General features: G+C 44.4%; 2 protein-coding genes across 2 annotated transcripts in view; one reads left to right on the plus strand and one right to left on the minus strand.

The window, feature by feature from the left end:
* DOCK7 (dedicator of cytokinesis 7) overlaps nt 1-20103 on the minus strand; it is an 86861-nt gene that overhangs the window by 36571 nt on the left and 30187 nt on the right. The window contains 8 exon segments of the mRNA XM_017733545.1: nt 17-78; nt 1176-1340; nt 2662-2893; nt 3648-3734; nt 3988-4089; nt 4263-4401; nt 5072-5142; nt 5884-6001. Coding sequence (XP_017589034.1) covers nt 17-78; nt 1176-1340; nt 2662-2893; nt 3648-3734; nt 3988-4089; nt 4263-4401; nt 5072-5142; nt 5884-6001 — 976 coding nt within the window.
* Nucleotides 11421-19841, plus strand: ANGPTL3 (angiopoietin like 3). Its single transcript, XM_008633072.2, has 7 exons — nt 11421-12003; nt 13072-13182; nt 13960-14077; nt 14786-14899; nt 16119-16214; nt 17789-18061; nt 19525-19841. Exons 1-7 carry the CDS (start codon nt 11500-11502, stop codon nt 19704-19706), a joined length of 1398 nt encoding a protein of 465 aa, XP_008631294.1. The 5' UTR covers nt 11421-11499; the 3' UTR covers nt 19707-19841.

Consider the following 20103-nt stretch of genomic DNA (forward strand, 5'->3'; position numbering starts at 1 on the left):
TCAGGGTGAGGCGGGCGGGGCGCGCGGCTCACCTGGGCATGGTGGCGTAGTGCACTGACCCCCCCAGGCCGCCGGGACCTGTGGGGACATCTGGTCAGTCTGGCCATCCCTCACCCAGACCCCCTCAGAACACCCTGTCCCCCCCCCAGGCCTCCCCTGCCTGGTCACTCCGGCCATCCCTCACTCAGACCCCCTCAGGACACCCAGACCCCCTCGGGACACCCAGCCCAGCTCTCCAGGATGGGAATAAAAAGCTGTTTTGTCCACTGGGAAGCAGGAGGCTCCCTGTGGGTTTGTCTTTAGCTAACAGGATGTTTTCCAGACCTCACACTCACAACCCACCAACAGTGGGCACAGTTTTAGGTACAAAGTCTTCCCAACACCTCCCAGAGCTTTTTCCCACTCCATGCAAGAACATTCCTTCCAAAGCCTGGTCTTCCATGGCTGTCACTCACACCACCTCTTTCCCATCCCTTGTTCTCAGCAGGGCTGGGATTAATTTGTTTCCCTCCTGTACCCAGACATGTGTTTCCCAGTATTTGACACTCCTGCTTTAAATCTATAATGTCTACATTTTTCGATATACACATAGAAATAAAAATATGTGATGTTTTTATATATATATATTTCTATGCATATATATCTATAGATATACATACATTAAATATGTAAAACACTATATAAATAATAAATTTAATTAATTTAGGTTCTATTTCTGGAATCAGCACAACTTTGGTCATCAATTGCAATGGTAAAAAGATGAAGTCTTAGTTTAATTGATGGATAATACCCTTTGGATGTGCATTACATCCAGCCAGTGTTTAAACTTTTGCTGGAACTGGATAAAAGTATAAAAGTTCTTGTGAAGGAGACTGGGAAACATGACAGGCCAAGAGTGCACCACATCTGTCTCACAGAAAAAACCCTAAAAAGCAATATTTTGCCATAATCATGGTCCTTCAGCAGTGACACTGTTATTTAAAATCATCAGATAATTAAGTCTCTGACATGACTACCAGTAATTAAAGTCATCTTTTCAGTGGCTACACTGGTAAATTAATAACAGGGCCCTGCAGGGAAGCAGCCACACAGGTGGAGCTCAGGAGCACCTGCCAGCAAGTGGCTTCTGCCTTCTTTTAACAAACTTGAAATAAAAAGAAAACAAAAAGAGCTACCTGGAGATGGTGAGTTGGGATAGGTGTTGGGTAGGCGAAAAACATAATAAATATAGGAAGCAAGAAGGCTGTTCCTGCCATGCTGGTCCTGGTTCCCATCCAAGTTCTTGTGAAGTCTGTTTATGATCGATGCCATCGCTTCGAAAGATGCTTGGCCCAGGTTAACTGAAAGCAAAAAGTGAGGAGTTTGTTTTAGACTGCAGCAGGAGTCCAGGGGAAATCCTAAATGTGCTGTTCGTCCACCTCCTCAAGGGTAAATGGTGGAGCCTGTTAGAGCCTAGCATGCATTTCTCATCCCAAAGTGAGTGGTGTTTGAACCAGGTCTAACAATCAGCCTGACAGCAGGACAACTGCTCCAGTGATCAGCTGCCACTTTTATTAATAATAAATTTAATGAATTTAGGCTCCATTTCTGGAACCAGCCCAACTTTGGTCATCAACTGCAATGGTAACAAGATCAAGTCTTTGTTTAATTGATGGATAATATCCTTTGGATATTTATCATGCTTTTCTCACTTAATTATTTCCTCTATTTAAGCTTTAGCCAAAATACAAACTGTATTAAAAAGTACAATTTCATTTTGTTTGGAGAAAAAAGCTGTTCTGAAAATGAGCACAAAAATCTACACGCAGACTGAGACAGATATTCTAGACAAATTAAAGATGAAGTAAACAGTAGCTAGAGAAGAAAAATTCATTTTAAAAAAACCCAGTCACTAATGTCCTCAGTGTTCCATCCAAACCACCTGAACCAGTACAGAACACTGAAAGAGTGAAAGAACTTTAAAATATAAAATCAAAATGCAAGTAAATTCTTCCCCAGAAAGATTAAATAAATAAATAAATAATTGCTAGAGCTAAGAAAATATTTTTACAAGTATTTTTAACACAGTCTTAGATACTTATATTCCACCATATCCAAAGTCAGATTTCCTAAAAAAAATCAGCATAAAACTACTATTTTAAATACTAAAGATCTAATCCTGACTTAAACTTGAGATTTTTTGGACGCCAGAGCACAGCCCTTCATAGGGGGCAAAAGGAGGGATTATTCATGCTGACAGTATCAGATCCACAACAGGAACATGCAGCATCTGTACTTTCCTACTTTACCTACTTCCAGATTTTCCAAGGTGACTAATAAGGTTGAAATCTCTACTTTCTGTCAGGATGGAGACACCTTAAAAAGCTCCAGTGCTAAAAACATGCTGAGCATCCAGGAAAATCAGGTTCCTTTCTGGTGCCTCAACTTGGACATCGAATTACCAGTCCTTCTTGGAAGCTTTACATTAAATATTAAATATTGCTCCTATGTATATCACCCCAGATCTGGATGCCAGCATGTTTTATTTGGGAGACACATGGTATATTAGTGGCACTAAAATAAAGCATAAAAATGGACTTCTTTATTTCTACATAAATATGACAAAATTGGAAGTGTCAAACTTTCAGCTATGTAATTCTCTATAAAACTTAAATAAAATACCTATTTGGCCTGCAATGACAGGAGGTCTTACTACCAGAAGGATCAGTTTGTCAAGCAGGAGATGAAGAAATCGCACTACCGGCTCCAGTTGAGAGGAATTTAAAGCTGAAATGCTGCTCTTCAGTTCATTTTCCAAGTTGTTTTCCATGATTCTCATGTCTCCTATTCGCACAGGGAACATGTGCTCATCCAGAGCATGGACAAGTGCAAAGAACTTGTCAAGGTAAGGGTCCTACAACAAGCAAAAAGCCAATAATCAGCAAGAATCTCCAAAATATCTCCATTTTCTGTGGATTTGTGCCTCATGGATGGGTTCTTACCCTCATTTTTCTATCTGGCTGCTTAATTTCACAAAACTAGCAGAAATTCAACATCTTTGAGAGATCTGCCCATATATCTGATTCAATTTCATACTAATTCTAGTTTAGAAGTTATCAGGGCAAAACTTGAGACTGTGTATTCTTAGAAAACCAGACAAAAATCCACTAAAAATCACATTACTATTTACAGCACAAATAAAAATACACAAACCCCATCAGCACGACACAGTGGGAATTAATAAAACAAAAGCTGAAACGATTAAACAAAGTGACTGTCATCTTTCTGTTCAGATCAAAGACAGAGGGAAAATACAGGGAGAAACAAAAGAGGAGGAGGGGAAAGGGAAAAACACGAAAACAAGAACAAGAAAACATCATTTGCCTGGGCTGTGTTAGAGCTGTTGTATCAAACACAACAGTCTGAGGTCTGAAAACACTGGTGGCCATTCACCCTCCTGTGAATAAAGGCCAAGCCACTCATATTTTTAAGCAGAACTTCTCAAATATACTCACGGCACAAAGGAAAAACAGGTGTGCTGGCTCAGAACTGAAAATGAGCTTGTAATTTCACTACAGGGGATTGTTACACCCCTCACAACATCAACTCTGACAGTGTTTCAACTGTCAGAAAATTATTTTATTACAGTGACTGCTCTTGACATCTACCTGAGTGTGGAGGGATGACACAGCAACAACTTCCACGTTGAAAACCCCTTTGTGGTTATCCACCCACTTCATCCCGGGAAGAGGAACCTGCAGGTTGAGAGAAGAATGAGAGGGGACTTGGCAGAGAGCAGAGCTAAGGCTCTGCTAATTACATTTACCATTTATTTTCAGTTATTTTGGTCAGATCACACACACATACCCACACACAAACACTAAAATTCTGTCTAAATTTAACGGTATTTAAGAAATAAATAAATGCACACACAGAGATATGTACACATCCATCCTCTCACTTTTTCTCACATGTATTCTGGTTTTCAGCATGCAGAACTCAGCTCACCTCTGGAGAAAGCACTGAATAGGCCTGTGGTGGCTTTTCCAATGAAACAGGAAGACAGAACTGACCCGTCTTTAGCCGGCCATTCTGAAGCATTGGGATCCACTGGAATGAGAGGGAAACAACAAAAACACACATTACTTAAGGCTTTCTTTGAGCATTTGCCAGTTTCTCAAGCTCTCCAATGGGATATGAGCTGACAGGGATGCTAAACAAAGTGCCAGCAAGCATTTGAATGCATCCTGTGCTGAAAAATGTAAGGATGGAAAGGCACTCACAGTGTAGCCGACTGGAGTCTCCAGGGGTGTGTTTTGTTTTTGTTGGCAACTGACGTGGTAGAAAGTAAAAAGCAGGTGGTGGTGGTCTGTCAAAGTGGCTGGAAGCTTAATCTTGATTTCCTCGTGAAAATCAGGTGACCTGTGCAGAGAGCAGAGCCTCAGCTGAGTCACCCACAGTAGTTTGCTACTTTGTGCTTGAGACTGAACCCTGTGAGTTAAAGGATCTGCAGGGAAGGGAGTATATGGACGATCCCAAGGGATTAAAGTTCACTTTCTCATCACCAAGGACTGGAAAAACTTTTCTAATCCACAAAAAATGGGCAGCAGCCCCCTCTTCACACAGGCACTCTGAACCACATGAGCAATAAACTCTGCTCTCAATGTGGACACTGCCACAACCCCGACCTGCAGGACAGGAATCTCCCCTGGAACATCTCTCCTTGGCACAGCTGCAAAGCCAAGAAAATGTTCCTGCATTTCAAGACCAAGTAGTTCCAATTTGTAACTAAAGTCTAAAACACTCCAACAAAACAATGGGGCACCTGCTACGGTGAGTTTGGAACATAAACCCTCATGACTACTGACTGGAAGTTGTACTTGGAGCATCTGCTGAGCTGGGCTACGTGCTCAGGATCACACAAAGCTGATTTGTACCACAGCAAACAAAGACTCTGTCTCCCAGTTATCACAAAACTCTAAGGACAGCATCAACTGGCACTGCAGTCACTGTGAGTGCTGTCCAGACGCTGATTGTTAAATGATTAACACCAGCTGCTGGCAAGTAACTCCACTTCCACACTGTGTTTTACCTGTTGTGATACACCACAGCTGTGTAGGCTTCTTTGGAAAACTCAGGACAGCTGGATTTGCCAAAGATGACCTGCAAAAAGAGAAAAAAACACAGACACCCTCTATAAAACTGTGCCAAGAATTTGTTCCATAACCCTGCAGAGGTATTTACAGCTCCATTTACTGTGCATCTGTAGTTACACCTGCTTGTTCCCTGCACTTTACTCAGTCACTGAGAAGGCCCAGTTTTAACAACCCCAGTGACACATGGACACAGACATGGCAGAAGAACTGATGGATGTAACCACTCCTACACAAATCCTCTCTGAGTGGGGTCACTGCTGGCCCTGAACACAAGGCTTTCACCTTTAATTCTTCTGGCATGGAAGCAAAGCTTCTGTTCCCACCACAAGCAGTGTCCACTGCAAACACAGAATCACAGAATCCCAGAACGGGTTGAGTTGAAAGGGACCTTAAATCCCATCCCATTCCACCCCCTGCAAGAGCAGGGACACCTTCCACTATCCCAGGTTGCTCCAAGACCCATCCAACCTGGCCTTGGACACTTCCAGGGATGGAGAATCCACCTTTCTGGGCAACCTCTGCCAGGGCCTCACCACCTTTATATTAAATAATCTCATGTTCAAAATTCCAGCTGCTCCACTGTTACCTTGCAAACTCTACCCAAATGCACCCTTTGCTCTGAAGTATAATTTTATATTCCTCTGAACTTGTTATTTTGAAATGCATTTCACTGAGGTTTTAACACAGGGGTTTCCTGACTGCAAGGAGTGCTCTGCCCTTCCCATGGAGCACAAAGCACTTCCCTCACCGGCATGGCATTGCTGGGATCCTCTCCATACATGAACTGCACTTTCACTGTGATATTCCTGGCAGATCCCTGGCGGTTGGCAAAGTTAAGGCTCTGTGGATACACATAAAGGAGATTCCTGCAAGAGACAAAGGTGATGAGAGGGGTCACACCTCCATTAATGCTGTTATTTAAACCTCTGTGGAAATACTCAAAGTGAAGGGTTTGGCATTTTCCATTCTCTCCAATGCAGTGCACACCCAGACAAACAATTTGATAATTACCCCTTCTTGCAGACATCAAAAGACATCATTCTTAAACCCTCATCATATTTAGAAACAGCTCCTGTTTAGAAGGGTACTTGAAAAATCCTTCTAAAACTTTCCCAGCAATTCTACAAACTGAGTTCAGGTGGAAAGAAAACATATGAATACAGCAGCTTTATTTACTCCTACTTTACATACTTTATTTCCTCAAAACAAAGCAGCTGGTTTCTGTTAAATACCTTCCTTCTTGTGGCCTGTCCTTTGTTTTTTTATTTTCTTTTCTTTTTAAAATCTCCTGACATCAGGATGACTTCAGGTTACATTTCTCCTCTGAGAATGGATTAAACAAAATGGATGTGTGTAGCTTCAGGTAATGACAACGCTCCCAGGTATCTAAAGAACTCTTCAAAGACTGATGTAATAAAGTGCTCATCACATCCACAGGGAAGGTGGCAGGATGTAATTGGGAGGAAAATAGGCACAGGAGATTTAGGTTAGGCACAAGAGAAAATGTTCTAGCTGTAAGGAGAGTTAAAGCAGTAGAACAAATTGTCTTGGATGGTGTGAAATCTCCATTTTCTGGTGGTTTCTGAGGACAGGTGAGGCAGACACCCTCCAGATGGGTTTAAAGACAACCCCTTCCAGCCCCATTTCTCCAAGTCTGTGATTACTTTAACAGCCATGAGATGCAAAATTCTGCAGTATTTTCTGTCCTCCGAGCCCTGCTGGGCCCTTTGCCAACAAGGTGAAAGTTGGATTCCCACTTCATCAGCAGAACTATCCACTACAAACCCCTACCTGTCCTTTGGGCAAGTAATTTAGACCTACACAAAGTCCCTTGATGTTCTTTTAGAGACAAAAAAATTGCAACATCCCCCCCAGACTTTTCCCCTCAACACTCAGTTATTCAAAGGAAATTAGCATTGTTTTGCTGCCAAACAAGTGAAAATGTATGAAATGTTATCCATCTTTAAAAAACCAGCCTGGAAATCCCCAGTCCATCTCCCACACAGCCCTGCCCACCACACCAGCATCATTCCTCCTTGGACAGCCTGGCTCCTGCAGCTCCCACCAGAGCATCCAGGAGGGATGCTCACATGGAAGCTCAGTGAGAGCTTCAAGTGCTGCCTCCAGCTCCCAGGGATAAAGGACTGGCACACTGCATTCTGCCCAAACACTGCAGAACCAGCCCTGTAACACCCCTGGCTTGTGAGGCAAGAGGAAAAAGAGGTTCTCTTCCCTCTGGGAACTATTCAGTGGGTCTGAACACAATTTTTAAGTAGTTTCCAACTGTTCCTTGTCCCAGAGAGACAACAGACACCAGATGGGCTCAGAAAAGTGAAGTGAGGAGCACAGCAGGACAACATTTAAGGCATAATAAAGCAGCTGCTGTCGAGTGCTGGCAGCAGGAGGCTGATAACAAAAAGACTCTTTTTTGGATCCTCAGGAGGGCAGTAACTCAAGGAAGGTACCTGGTGCCTTTTAGCTGCCAGGAGATTCCAAAACACCTGCACTGGTGGGACACACTCCTGGAGCAGCAGCTGCAAAGGGGGGGGCTGCCCTTGGCTGCCCGAAATGGCACTGATGTCAATATTTTGGCCAATGAATCCCACCCAAGGACTTGGTTCTGAAGGCAATTCCATTTGCTCCCCCAAATAGTCCCATTTCTAGACACAGCTAACACTGTTCCTAAGGAATTCCCTATGAGCAGCCCAGCTCCAGGGATATTTGGGGCAGCCTTGTGAATCAGGCTCTGCTTCATCCCTGCAGGCAGAGAAATAAGCTTAGCTGGCAAGTGGGAATTTCTTCCCTCTCAAGTCCTTCATGGTGAATTAAGTTTTTGAATCCCATCCCCACTGGTCACTTTGCCAAATCAGCGCTCTCCTACTATTTCAGAGGGGGCCTGGGCCATTTTTGTGAGTCTCCTAAATTACTTTGTTCTGCCATGAATACATTTGCTGCTTGATGTTCTTTTTAAAATGAAAATGGATATGAAAATTTACTCTAAAATGTACCTTGCTCATAAAACTTTTATTAAGTATTATTAGCGCTTAAGAGAAGGATTTAAGGTATTTGTGAAGCCAGGCTACAGGAACCCTATATTAAAGGCAGTCTTATGCATAGGACTGATTTATGCTGAGGAAAGGGACAGGTTGTTTCCCTCTCCACTGCTTTTCAAGCCCTCATTAAGGGCATTTCACTGGGAAGCAGCTCTGGTTGCTTATGGGATTTCAGATGCACAGCTCCCACTGTAATAGGGGACAGGGGGCTGTTCCCCCTTGTTCAGGAAGCCTCTCTCCAGAGGGTTTCCTATTACAGGCATCTGCCCTTTGTGGAAAACTTACATAGAAAGAGGGGGGAAAATGCCCAGCTTGCAAATCAGAATGTGACCCCAAATCAGAATGTGACCCTGCTTTACCTTACTGCAGAATCCCAGACTGGTTTGGGTTGGAAGGGATGTTAAAGATCACCTCATTCCACCCCTGCCATGGGCAGGGACACCTTCCACCATCCCAGGTTGCTCCAAGCCCCATCCAACCTGGCCTTGGACACTTCCAGGGATCCAGGGGCAGCCACAGCTTCTCTGGACAAGCTGTGCCTGGGCCTCCCCACCCACACAGAATTTATTCCCACTATCTAACCTAATCTAAACCTACTGTCTTTCAGGTTAAAACCATCACCTCTTGTCCTGTCATTCCAGGCCATTGTCAGCAGTCCCTCTCCAGCTCTCTTGGAGCCCCTTTAGGCACTGGAAGGGGCTCTGAGCTCTCCCCAGAGCTCTCTCTTCTCCATCCCCAGCTCTCCCAGCCTCCCTTCGACCCTACATAACTAAAAACCTCAGCTCTTCCTGTCTAAACACAGTTACAGGAGCCATGGAAAGGGTCTGATGGCTGAAAAACTGACAGGAACATTATAAATGTCTTGATTTCTATCAATAAAAGTTTCAGGCAGGACCTTTAAACCCAAGGGCTTGTGTTTGGAGCTTTTATTAAAATGCTACGCCAAATATATGCAAAGCTTATCCTGTTATCTCAAACACATCTCAAAAGTACTTTTACTTCCACAAAACAAATTGCTAAAGTGCAAAGGCTTCCCAAGCCATGGAAATAATGGCACCAGGCACTCCTCTAAATATTTATGTAATATGATTGGAGCCATTTTGCAAAATCCTTCACCAAGGTATTATAACATTAAGAGCTGCTCCTAACTCTTAGAGGGAATTTCTAACTCTTACGAAAATTTCCCTTTTCAGTAAAACCCAGAGACCTTTTTCTTTGCTTTATTCCTACTATAAAAATCATTTAAAGCCCATATAATCAGGGTCACCCAGGTGCACAAAAGATCTTCAGGATCATGTTTCCTATATTCATCTTTTCCTGACTGGGCTGACAACTCTCAGAGGCAGGATTCCCTTTTAGGGTTTCCAGAGCTCCTGAATTTTATGATTTAATCATGCCAGAAGCTCTTCTCCTCTCTGCTTTCCTGTGTCTCACTTTTCTTCTGGACTCTGGGACTGTTGTGACATCTAGGGGTGTTTTGTAATGAGTTTAGCACTGCCTGACTTCACTGGCCTTGGCATTAATATGGAAGCGTGCTTGGCAGCTATTTGTGCTTTATTAGGATTTGCCAGCAGGGCCTTTTGGCTGCTGTTTCCCTTTGGAAAACAAATCTTTTCCATAGGTGGTGTCATGTCTGAGCAGCACCAGCAGCACATGGGACATAAGCTGCAGAAACCTGGTAAAGTGCCTGATGCCCAGTTGCTTGGTCATTGCTATTTCTTGAGTAACTTCCTATAATTTTCTAAAGACTAAGAAGCCAAGAATAAAGATTTTGGGGAGTGATGGGGTTAGGAAGAATTCAAAACAAACCAGAAGGATTTCTTGCATGAAACAGTTAAAACAGAAAATGATTCATAAAACCAAAGTCACTTAAGTACTGTGAAGTGGACTGAAGAAAGTCTATACACTTGTTTTGGTGGTTTTTTTTTTTTTTAATTTTACAACCAGTTCTTCAAGTTTTGCAGCCCAAAATCCCTGTCAGATGCCAGAGAAACAATTTAGAATTTTCTTTGAAGGAATGCCCATTCTGCCCAGAGCTGGGCTTGATCATCTCCCTGCTCCTGCTGTTTTTCCATACTTTGTATACTCCAGTAAGTCTCATCCCAATCATACTGGCACAAAATATTCCCCAGCAATTAATTTGAGATCTAAAATACTTTCACAGTATTTAATTGTGAGTGGGGAGGTTACTTGCATATTACCAAGCCTTGAACACACAAAAAGTTCAACATAAGAGGTAACAAATTCATTTTTTAAATGTTTTTTTCCTACGGATGCTTAATTTCATAGGTGCATGTGCACCTGAACAACACAACAAAAAGTCCAGGGGAAGAATTCCTAAGCAGACAAGAATTTAGCAAAAACCTGAACAGTCTCCAAAGTACATTATGCAATGCTTGATTTTGATTTCTTGGATTGCTATGAATGAATCCAGAAAGAGAAATACCTTTCACTCACACTGCAATACTACCCAAAAAAATCCATGTTTCTATGCAGGGGCCCACTGCAGAACTGGGCATTTATTTCAGAGCACTTGCAGCCTTTCTTTATGTAGTGTGAATCTCAAACAGCAAAAAGAATGGTAAGATGAGAAATGCAAGCGAGGTATTATTTATCTCATCCCCCTCTGGAAAGCAGCTCTTAAAAAATAAGTTTTATATGGTGTAAATTACTGCACAAACCTTAACACAGTAGAATCACATCCAGGCAATCTCTGGACCTAATTCCCTCTTTCTCACTTAATCTGGGCTACATGACAAGTAAATCCACTGCAGCACAATGAGTTACACCAGGAAACAGCCCAAGATGAAAATCAAGTTGTGTGAATCATCTGGGAATATTCTGCCCTTCCACAGCTTATCAAGGAGCTTCACAACCTGAACGTCCAGTGTGAAATCCTTTCCCACTCCTGAGGCAATAAAGGGAACCAAACAACACAAACAAGGAGCAGTTTAAGCCCTTACCAAGATTATGACCCCAAATTAATCTATTAAAAAGAGTGGTGTGAAAAACACTGTGTCATCAATAACATTTTACACCAGAAGGGCTGGCAGATGGAGAAGTTCAGAACCCGTTTAATCAGCAACGTGGCCATCTCTCAATTTTATATTCCCAGGTATTAACCTACATTCAGGAGGGGTTACATTCGTTCAAACACACACAGTTTAATGATCAACCCACTGCTCTGCCTCTCCTAAAATGAAGAGGGGTATAAATAGACCAAGTTCTGCAACCCACAAAAGCCACGCAGCAAAAATTATCACTGGGAAAAGTCTCTGCATCCTGAGCAAAGAGAACCAGGAGCAGGAAACATGAAGCTCATTCCAGTTTTACTAATCCTGGCCCCCCTGGCTCTCCCAGCTGGAGCTGACAAGGATTTTTTCTCTGTTGGTTCTGCCGGATCTCCTGAAACAAAATCAAGATTTGCAATGTTGGATGATGTCCGAATTTTGGCCAATGGACTTCTCCAGCTGGGGCACGGCCTCAAAGACTTTGTCCACAAGACTAAGGGGCAGATGAATGACATCTTTCAGAAACTCTACATTTTTGACAGGTCCTTTTACGAGCTCTCCCTGCAAACCACTGAAATCAAGGAGGAAGAAGAACAGCTCCGGCAAACCACGGCCAGGCTGCAAATCAACAACGAGGAGATAAAGAATCTCTCACAGGAGATGAACCTGAAGATTGAAGGCCTCATACAAAACAAAATCCAGCTGCAGGAGAAAGTGTGGGGACTGGAGGACAAGGTCACCAAACTGGCCATTATCCAGCCTTCGACGATGACACAAGAGACAAAAGAAATTTCTTCACTCAAAGTAAGTGACTTGTGAAAGGCCCTGACACATTGAGCCAAAACACACTGCAAAGCCATTATCAGTAATTATGCAATAGAAGCTCATGCTTTCCCTTGCTCCTCACTGGGCTACTAGTGTGCATTTTGAGAAATAAATCACTGTAATAACCTTTAAAAAAAAAGAAATCACTGTCTTACTCTGACACGGTGTTAATTTTGCAGTAGAATTCCCCAGTGAAATCAGTGAGAAATTATAAAGCTCTGTATCATCAGTAATTTTTTGCAAGCCAATTTTAAGAAATTTTGTAATCACAATGATAAAAAAGTTTTGCAATTGGGAAAATGATGAGATTCACAAGCCCATGGGTTTGTACGTCGTCAGCTCATCCCACATCAATGCAGTGGGAACTGCCTGCTCAGTGCAGAAACAGGGAGCTTAAACCTTTAGAGAGGGGCATTTGCAGCACCTGTAGGACCTCCAGAACCAAAGAACCTTACAAGTCTTAACAAAATTATTATGCTAATCATGCAAGTAGTTAGGTGGGTATAAGGTTTTCCATGGAAAAGGAAATATTAACTGTATCTTGCAGAAGCATAGAAAGGCCAAGCAATTTGTATCAGAAAATACTGGATGTTTGTGTCGAAGCAGAAAGATGAATCCTGATCTCTCAAACCCCAAGCTAATACCCTAAATGCTGGGAATTCTTCCCTTTTTTGATCAGTGCCATATATCCAGTTTGAAGCAAGGGCCAATTCCACAGAACGTAATTGTTCTTGATGTGAAAATGGAAGGGAAATAGCAATTAGAAAGAAGTCTACAAAGCTGCCAGTAGTTTGTCTCAAAAAAATGGGTGTTCACTCCAGAAGCAAAGAAATTTTTCAATTTAGAGGCAAAGCAAGCAGACCTTGATGATCCTTGTGGGTCCCTTCCAGCTAAGGATATTCTAGGATTCTCTGGAAAAGAAAGGGCAATGTTCAATGGTTCGTGCCTCTTAAAACTGGCCCCAGGACAAGAGTTACAGAGGCAGCACCACTGTGAAGGTCTTTTGCTGCTCCTAACCTTCCTCCATCCTTCCCTCCCTGTCCTCAGGCTTTCGTGGAGCAGCAGGACAATGACATCAAGCAGCTCCTCAAAATCGTGGAGGACCAGCACCTGCAGCTGGACAGGCAGCACAACCAGATCATGGAGCTGGAGGACAAGGTACAGGAACCACCTCTGCTTCTCCTTCCATCTCTCCTGACACTGAGGGAGTCGAGGGTCCAACCACCCCTTGGGGTCAGGTATCCCTTGTTCATTTTGGGGTGGTGAGGAGGGTGGGGACCATTCTGAGGTACCTGTTTGGGGGAGAGGCCGCTGTGCTGCCAGGCAGGAGCTTTAGCCAACAACAGCTTTGAGATCTTGTCCCTCAACACCAGGCTGCTGCATTTTCTGACTGCTAATTTTGGGGTTTTTCTCTTATTACCTATCATATTATTGTTCTTCCATTGGTCTAGAAGTCTCATTGTTTTCTACCTCTTCCTTCATTTCCAACATCTACTCCCAGAGTGGAAGTCCAACATGTGTCACTGTAATACAGTACAACCAACATGCTCATATTTAATTTATTCTGAGAGGAAAATGCATTTCAGCCTAAGGAACTGTGGGTTCTGTGCTCCTTAGCTGCTAGCATTATTTGTCTAAGTGATGTCACCTGAGGAAGTAAGTTAAATCTGTTTGCCCATTAAGGTGCACCACACGAGAATGGGTCATTTCCTCCCCTCATGAATCCTACCCTGTCTGAGCAGTGGCAGTGTTGGCGTTCTCACACCTAAAATCCACCAGCGTGGAGCTGAAGTTATTTTTATGTGGTAAATTGGGTTCTACAGGATTACACTCACAAGTAAAAATTATTCTCTGCATGACACGGTTCGGCTTGATCCATGAATCTCATCATTCCAGAGCCTTGGGAAATTAACAGTGTAATTACGGCTCTTGCAGCTAAACCACATAGAGCTCCAGGAACTCCTGGAGAATTCCTTCACGGAGGAGTACCAGGAACCAGAGACCATCCCCTCTGCTGTGCACAGGCCCACTGCTGGGACATACAGAGCTGATGGTGAGACCCCATCCCTGAGATGTGACCACAGCACACGCTGCGTTCCCAGTACCCTCTGAGAAAGCCTTGGATTAGTTTTTAGGTGTCAAAGACTAAAAGTAGAAGATTTTTATGTTATACACTGGGCTGTGGGAAGGAGCTAGATTTCCTTCTTTGGCAAAATGTCATTATCTATTTAGCCCCACTCCAGCTGTACTTGTCCCTGGGGTGACACACAGGACCAATGTCCAAAAACGCAGTAATGGGATCCATTCCTCCCTTGTAAATATGCTGTGACCATCCTTTTATTGATACCTGCCTTGTAGAGCCTGAAGAGAGAACTAATTTACTTCACACTGGCTAATTATAAGATTTAGAAGACCTTTTTTTGAGGTTGAAAGGCATTGGTGAAGTGCAGCAGTGGGAATGGTATTTACTGGGAGCTTTAAAAAGGTAGGAAAGCCCATTTGCCAGAGTCTAGTCTTAGGCCTTGGAAACTTTCCAAAATCCTCCAAATTGAAACCCTGCCTAACTTAAACTATGTTTTTTTAAGGCAGTCCAACCTATGTACACCTTGGCAGCTGTACTATTAAGCTCAAAGCAGTCTGCCCATTCTATGACATTTATTGTAAAATAAAATTACCAATATGGTCATTCTCCTTTTTTTTCTTTGGCTCTCAGCTCAGCACACCCCAGGCAGGATTTCTAACAGGCTGTCTGCTCTCCCAGGTGCTGCTGCTGACTGCACTGCTCTCTACCACACCGGGGTGCAGGCCAGTGGGGTCTACACTATTAAGCCCAATGGCTCAGAAGCTTTCAATGTCTACTGTGAAATGAAATTTGGTAAGAGCTGTGCCAACAATACTCTAATTTTCACAGAAATATCTTCCTCTAAGCCAAACACCTTTGTCTCATCCCAAAGTACACAAAAACTTATGATTTATGTAGCATCCTCTTGACTTATCTTACTGGCCTGTCTGCCCTGAACTCAGGTTTCCCATACCCTGAAATCTCCTTATCACTGCTCTCATTCTTTATTCCCCTCTTGTTTATACTGAGGAAAGGACATTCAATCATGTGACATTAATTATACCCAAAACCCAAGCCCCTTTAGCTGTAGGTAATGAAAATAGTCATTATAAAAGCCATCATAGGGCAACCATGAACAGACTTCCCAAAGAAAAGCAAACAGTAAATACCTTAGTAAAATTTTGTTCTATTAACAGGGGTTGCTTTAGACTTAGCTGTGCCAAACTAACCCAGAGAAGTGAGTGCTGGGGACAGGATTCCCATGCCATGTTTGGGTGGCTCAGCAGCAAGGCATCATCCAGGCACACAACTGTCACATCACCCACCCGAGCTCCACCTTCCCAAGGAATCCATGTCTGTTCCTTTTGCCACCAAGACCGCACACAGCTTGGCCAGTTCCCTCATTCCCTGACTTCTCTGCATGCCCCAGAGCTGCTCTGTGCCTGTCCTGCCTGGCTTCCCTGCCCAGCCCCTTTCCCACTGCCTCCGGAGTGCCGGGGAACACGCGGGGCCAGCTCACATGTTTGGATGTGCTAACAGAACTCACGGGGCTGCCCTCTGCAAAAAGCTCCTCTGCTTACATTTGGTGGAGCTGGTGAAGTGAGGGTGTCATGACCTGGGCTCAGCAGAAAGACCTCCCTGGAGCTCCAGCATGGACACGGCCCCAGCACCTCATCCCTGCCCCAGAGCTGTGCCAGCAGCCAGGCACTATCAGCAGAGAGTCTGACCCTCTGATCCAATGTCTGGGGCTTTTCATATCTATTCTTTATCAATTTCTCAGTCTCTCAGCCCTCATAAACAAATCAAACCCAGTCAAGGCAGCCTAACAAAACAATTCCGTGAGTGGAATCACCCCAAGTGTGGCCAAGGACACTCGAACAGCCCCAGGTTCTCTCCAGTTGGGCTCATTTCAATTCCCTTCACAAAGGTTTTAATTAACTCATTCTGCCTCAAAGTCGGAGCACCCCAGAGCACACTCAGGAACAGATAATGAGACCAAGGCCAAGTTGTGACTTATCTCCCCTTTTCACAGGCACATCCTGGACTGTAATCCAGAAGAGAGTGGATGGATCGCTGGATTTCAACCAAACTTGGGATGCCTACACAAATGGTTTTGGTGACCTCAATGGTAAATAGGCCTTTTTTGTGTGTCTCTTGGTAAAAATTGATTTGAGAAGCTGAATCTTCTTACAGAAAGGTGTTCCCATAAGAGCAGACTAAACCTGCAAGTAACAGCTGACTGATCTATTGGAGTACCAGAAAGTGCTTCCTAGAACACATAACTCACAAAATTCTCAAAGACATCCCTTCAAATGTCTATTTAGAAACTGAACCAAGACCAAAATGCTTTAAACACTATTTTATCAAGATTTTACTATTTATAAAAGCACCTCCCAAAGCCTTTCAAACATACACAAAGGCAAAACCTCATGAAGTTGCTGTCACTACTTTCTCTCAGCCTTCCTGCAATCCTGTTTCCCTTAAAACCACCACACCAATTTTTCCTCAAGAGAGCCCAAGGCTGCATGTGCTCCCCTGAGCAAACACCTCAGGCTTCCCCAGAGTGGCCAATCCCCTCCATGGCTGGATAGGGTGAGGAAACACCCACGTTCCCCTGTTAAACATCAACTCCAAAGAATTTGTAGCACCAAGTGCTGCCCAACAGCTTTCTTGTCCAGAACATTTTCCTTGTTTTTCTCATACAATGAGATGAGTCTCCTCTTGTTTAGGAAATATTTTGACTTTCTAGGCATAGCACAGACCTAAACCTCACCATGGTGGGCAGCAACATGGACTTATTCCCACATCTTTTACAATGAAGGGCTGCTGTATCTCAATCTTTCCCTCATTTTTGGGACAGGAGCTCACAGCTGAGGTAGACTTCCACCTGTAAAGTTTGTCTGATCCTGCTGGATGCTTTACTGGCTCCTTGATTAGTCTCCAACTCCCAAATACTGCACCAAGGTGCAGCCACATGTTTTCAGTGCTGGGTTTTGCAGAGAATCTCACTGCTCTCAGCTATGTCCTATCCAGTGCTCTGCTGCATCTTCTGAGGTGATAAAATAAACCAGGTTACAGCTCCTAACCTGGAAATCAGGGAGTATTTTCCTCAATCTTCTTGTCTTCTACGGCTTTAAATGTCAGCTGTGTGCGTGGCACTCACATTCAGCCCCGCTTTCTACATGTGGTAATTACCTGCACTGATAATAAGCTACTTAATGAATATAATATATGAAACCAATTAAACTAATTATCAGAAATTCCAGCAAAAGAAAAATTCCCTTTGTACAGGAGGGTGTAGAAGCCCCAGTTCAGTTCTGCAGCTCTTCCCCCACAAAATGCAACAATTGCCATTAGGTTTTATGTATGTCACTCGCTTCATTTGTCACACGCTTCCAATTGCACACCTTTTAAATGTCTCCAACTCCCTCTCAGAGTTTCACCCGAGGTGGGAAACTTAAAGGGAGAAGCTCCAGTTCATTTAGATCTCTTGCTTTTATTGATCATCAGAGTGTAATTAAACAGAGGTAAACAAAAAGAATGTAGCAGCAGACCTCTGCAAAGATCAACAGTCCCCAAGACTCAAATCACTGATTTAATTAAAGCAATTAATAAAGCCTTTTAAATACTGTATTTTCACACACACTACCTGCAGGTTATCCCTAAAAGCAAATTCAGCATCTCTTCCCTCCAACTTTGCAGAGGAATTCTGGCTGGGCCTGAAGAAGATCTACTCCATCGCCAACCAAGGGAATTACATCCTGCGGATTGAGCTGCAGGACTGGAGGGGGAACAGGCGGCACATCGAGTACACCTTCAGCCTGGGGGGCCCCAGCACCGAATACAGCCTGCAGCTCTCCAGGATGTCCGGGAGCATTCCCAACGCGCTCCCGGAGCACACGGAGCTGCGCTTCTCCACCGCAGACCGCGCCGAGGACACGGCCAGCGACTTCAACTGCCCGGAGAACCACCTAGGTACGCTGGGAATGGGGGCATGGCCACTCCTCTGCTCCACCAATTACAGCATCAGGGAATCACGGGATGGTTTGGGTTGGGAGGGAGCTTAAAGCTCATCCTGGTCCACCCCTGACACCTTCCACTATTCCAGGCTGCTCCAAGCCCCGTCCATCCCTCCCAGGGATGGGGAATCCACAGTCTCTCCAGACAACCTGAGTCAGGGCCTCAGCACCCTCACAGGGAAGAATTTCTTCCCAATATCCCATCTAACCCTGCCCTCCTGTGCAAACAACCAACACCAGAAACAGAATGAGCAGCACAGGTTGAAATAACCCTCAGGATCAGATTCTGAGCTCTGAAGCAAAGGGCTGTCCCTCCTCTGATGCCTGGTCTGGTGTGGCAGCCCCAGGTTGGATTGTTTGATCCCTTTTTGCAAAAAACCCAAAGACAAACTGACTCCTAACTCCATTTAGGCTACAACCTGAAAGTTAAGAATGACAGTGAGTTTCCACTCAAAGGCAGATTTTAGCTGTTTGTCAAATACACCCAACAGAATCACTCTCAAAAGAGCAGGAGATGTAAGGCTGAGGCCATTTCTCCTTGGAGACAATTGGGTTAAAAGGTTCTTAACGCTTTGATTTTTTAAAGCTTTTATGTTTGCCAGTTTATAGCAGAAAGCAAACAAGTGAAAAAGCAGTTAAATGACTAAACCACAGAATAACAGAATTGCCCTCCAGCCACCTGCTTCATGCAACAAACACTTTGTACATCATCCTCGGCTTGAATTTGTGAATGCCTGAAACAATGCCAAGAGTGTCATCTCGTGTCCAGGGAAGGACCCCTCAGGACAAGGACATTAAGGGGCTGGAGTGGGACCAGGGCAGGGAACAGGGCTGGGGAAGGGTCTGGAGCACCAGGGGAGGCTGAGGGAGCTGGGAAGGGGCTGGAGCCCTGGGAGAGGCTGAGGGAGCTGGGAAAGGGGCTCAGGCTGGAGCAAAGGAGGCTCAGGGGGGACCTTGTGGCTCTGCACAAGTCCCTGACAGGAGGGGGCAGCCGGGGGGGGGATCAGGCTCTGCTCCCAGGGAACAGGGACAGGAGGAGAAGGAACGGCCCAAAGTCATATCAGAGGAGACTTAAATTGATATGAGGGAGAATTTCTTCACGGAAAGGCCTGTCCAGCCCTGGCACTCCTGCCCAGGGCAGGGGTGAGTCCCCATCCCTGGAGGGATTTAAAAGCTGTGTGCATGTGGCACTTGGGGACACGGGGCAGTGGTGGCCTGGGCAGTGCATGCAGTGCCTTTGAAGGACCTTCCCAACCCAAACAATTCAGTGATTTGGGAATCCTGGGTAAATGCCAATTTAGCTGGAATTTAGGGTCTAGAGCAGATTTCTGTTGCAAAGAGGAGCTGTTTGCTCTGCCATAGAGCACAGTGAGTTAGAGCACAACCAAGAGTGCCTGACATTCCCACATTGCTCCTCAGGAGGCTGGTGGCACAGCGAGTGTGAGGAAACCAACCTGAACGGCAAATACGTCACGCCAAGGTCCAGGGGAAGGCTGGACAGAGGAAAAGGCTTATACTGGAAGCCTAAGAAAGGAAGATACTACCTGCTCAAGTCCACCAAAATAATGATCCAGCCAACAGATCTAAAAAGCTTTGACTGAGTGCTGCATTTTAACTCAGAACAAACACTGAACTTTACCACACCAAAGGCCTTGATGCTGTGTTTGCCAACAGATGCATGTCCCAATCCATGCCCTGCATGGAATTTCTCCAAAACATAAACCTGAGGCATCTGAGATGGTCTTACAAAATGTTTGGTGAGTATTGCCATTCCCTCAAGCCTCAGTGTCAACGTGCTGCAACTTTTCATGGAGCTTTTCCCTCCCCAGGATGAAATTCTAATGCCTAGGAGCCAACCTGTCATATATTGGTAATACTGTTTGGGGGAATGGGTTTTCAGGCTGTGCATTCCTCTCTGGGTTGTGTAGTAGGGAAAACAAAAAGTGTTTTCTGGGAACAAAGGGCTAGCAAAACCCTACGGAAAACATTTAGGGAAAG

Source organism: Corvus brachyrhynchos, unplaced genomic scaffold (assembly GCF_000691975.1).
Source record: "Corvus brachyrhynchos isolate BGI_N302 unplaced genomic scaffold, ASM69197v1 scaffold34, whole genome shotgun sequence".
Classification (NCBI taxonomy): Eukaryota; Metazoa; Chordata; class Aves; order Passeriformes; family Corvidae; genus Corvus; species Corvus brachyrhynchos.

Coding starts and splice junctions, on each gene's coding strand:
- ANGPTL3 (XM_008633072.2), top strand. CDS start 11,500: ATGAAGCTCATTCCAGTTTTACTAATCCTGGCCCCCCTGGCTCTCCCA. Junction 14,900..16,118: donor CTACTGTGAAATGAAATTTG/GTAAGAGCTGTG, acceptor CCCTTTTCACAG/GCACATCCTGGACTGTAATC. Junction 16,215..17,788: donor TGGTTTTGGTGACCTCAATG/GTAAATAGGCCT, acceptor CCAACTTTGCAG/AGGAATTCTGGCTGGGCCTG.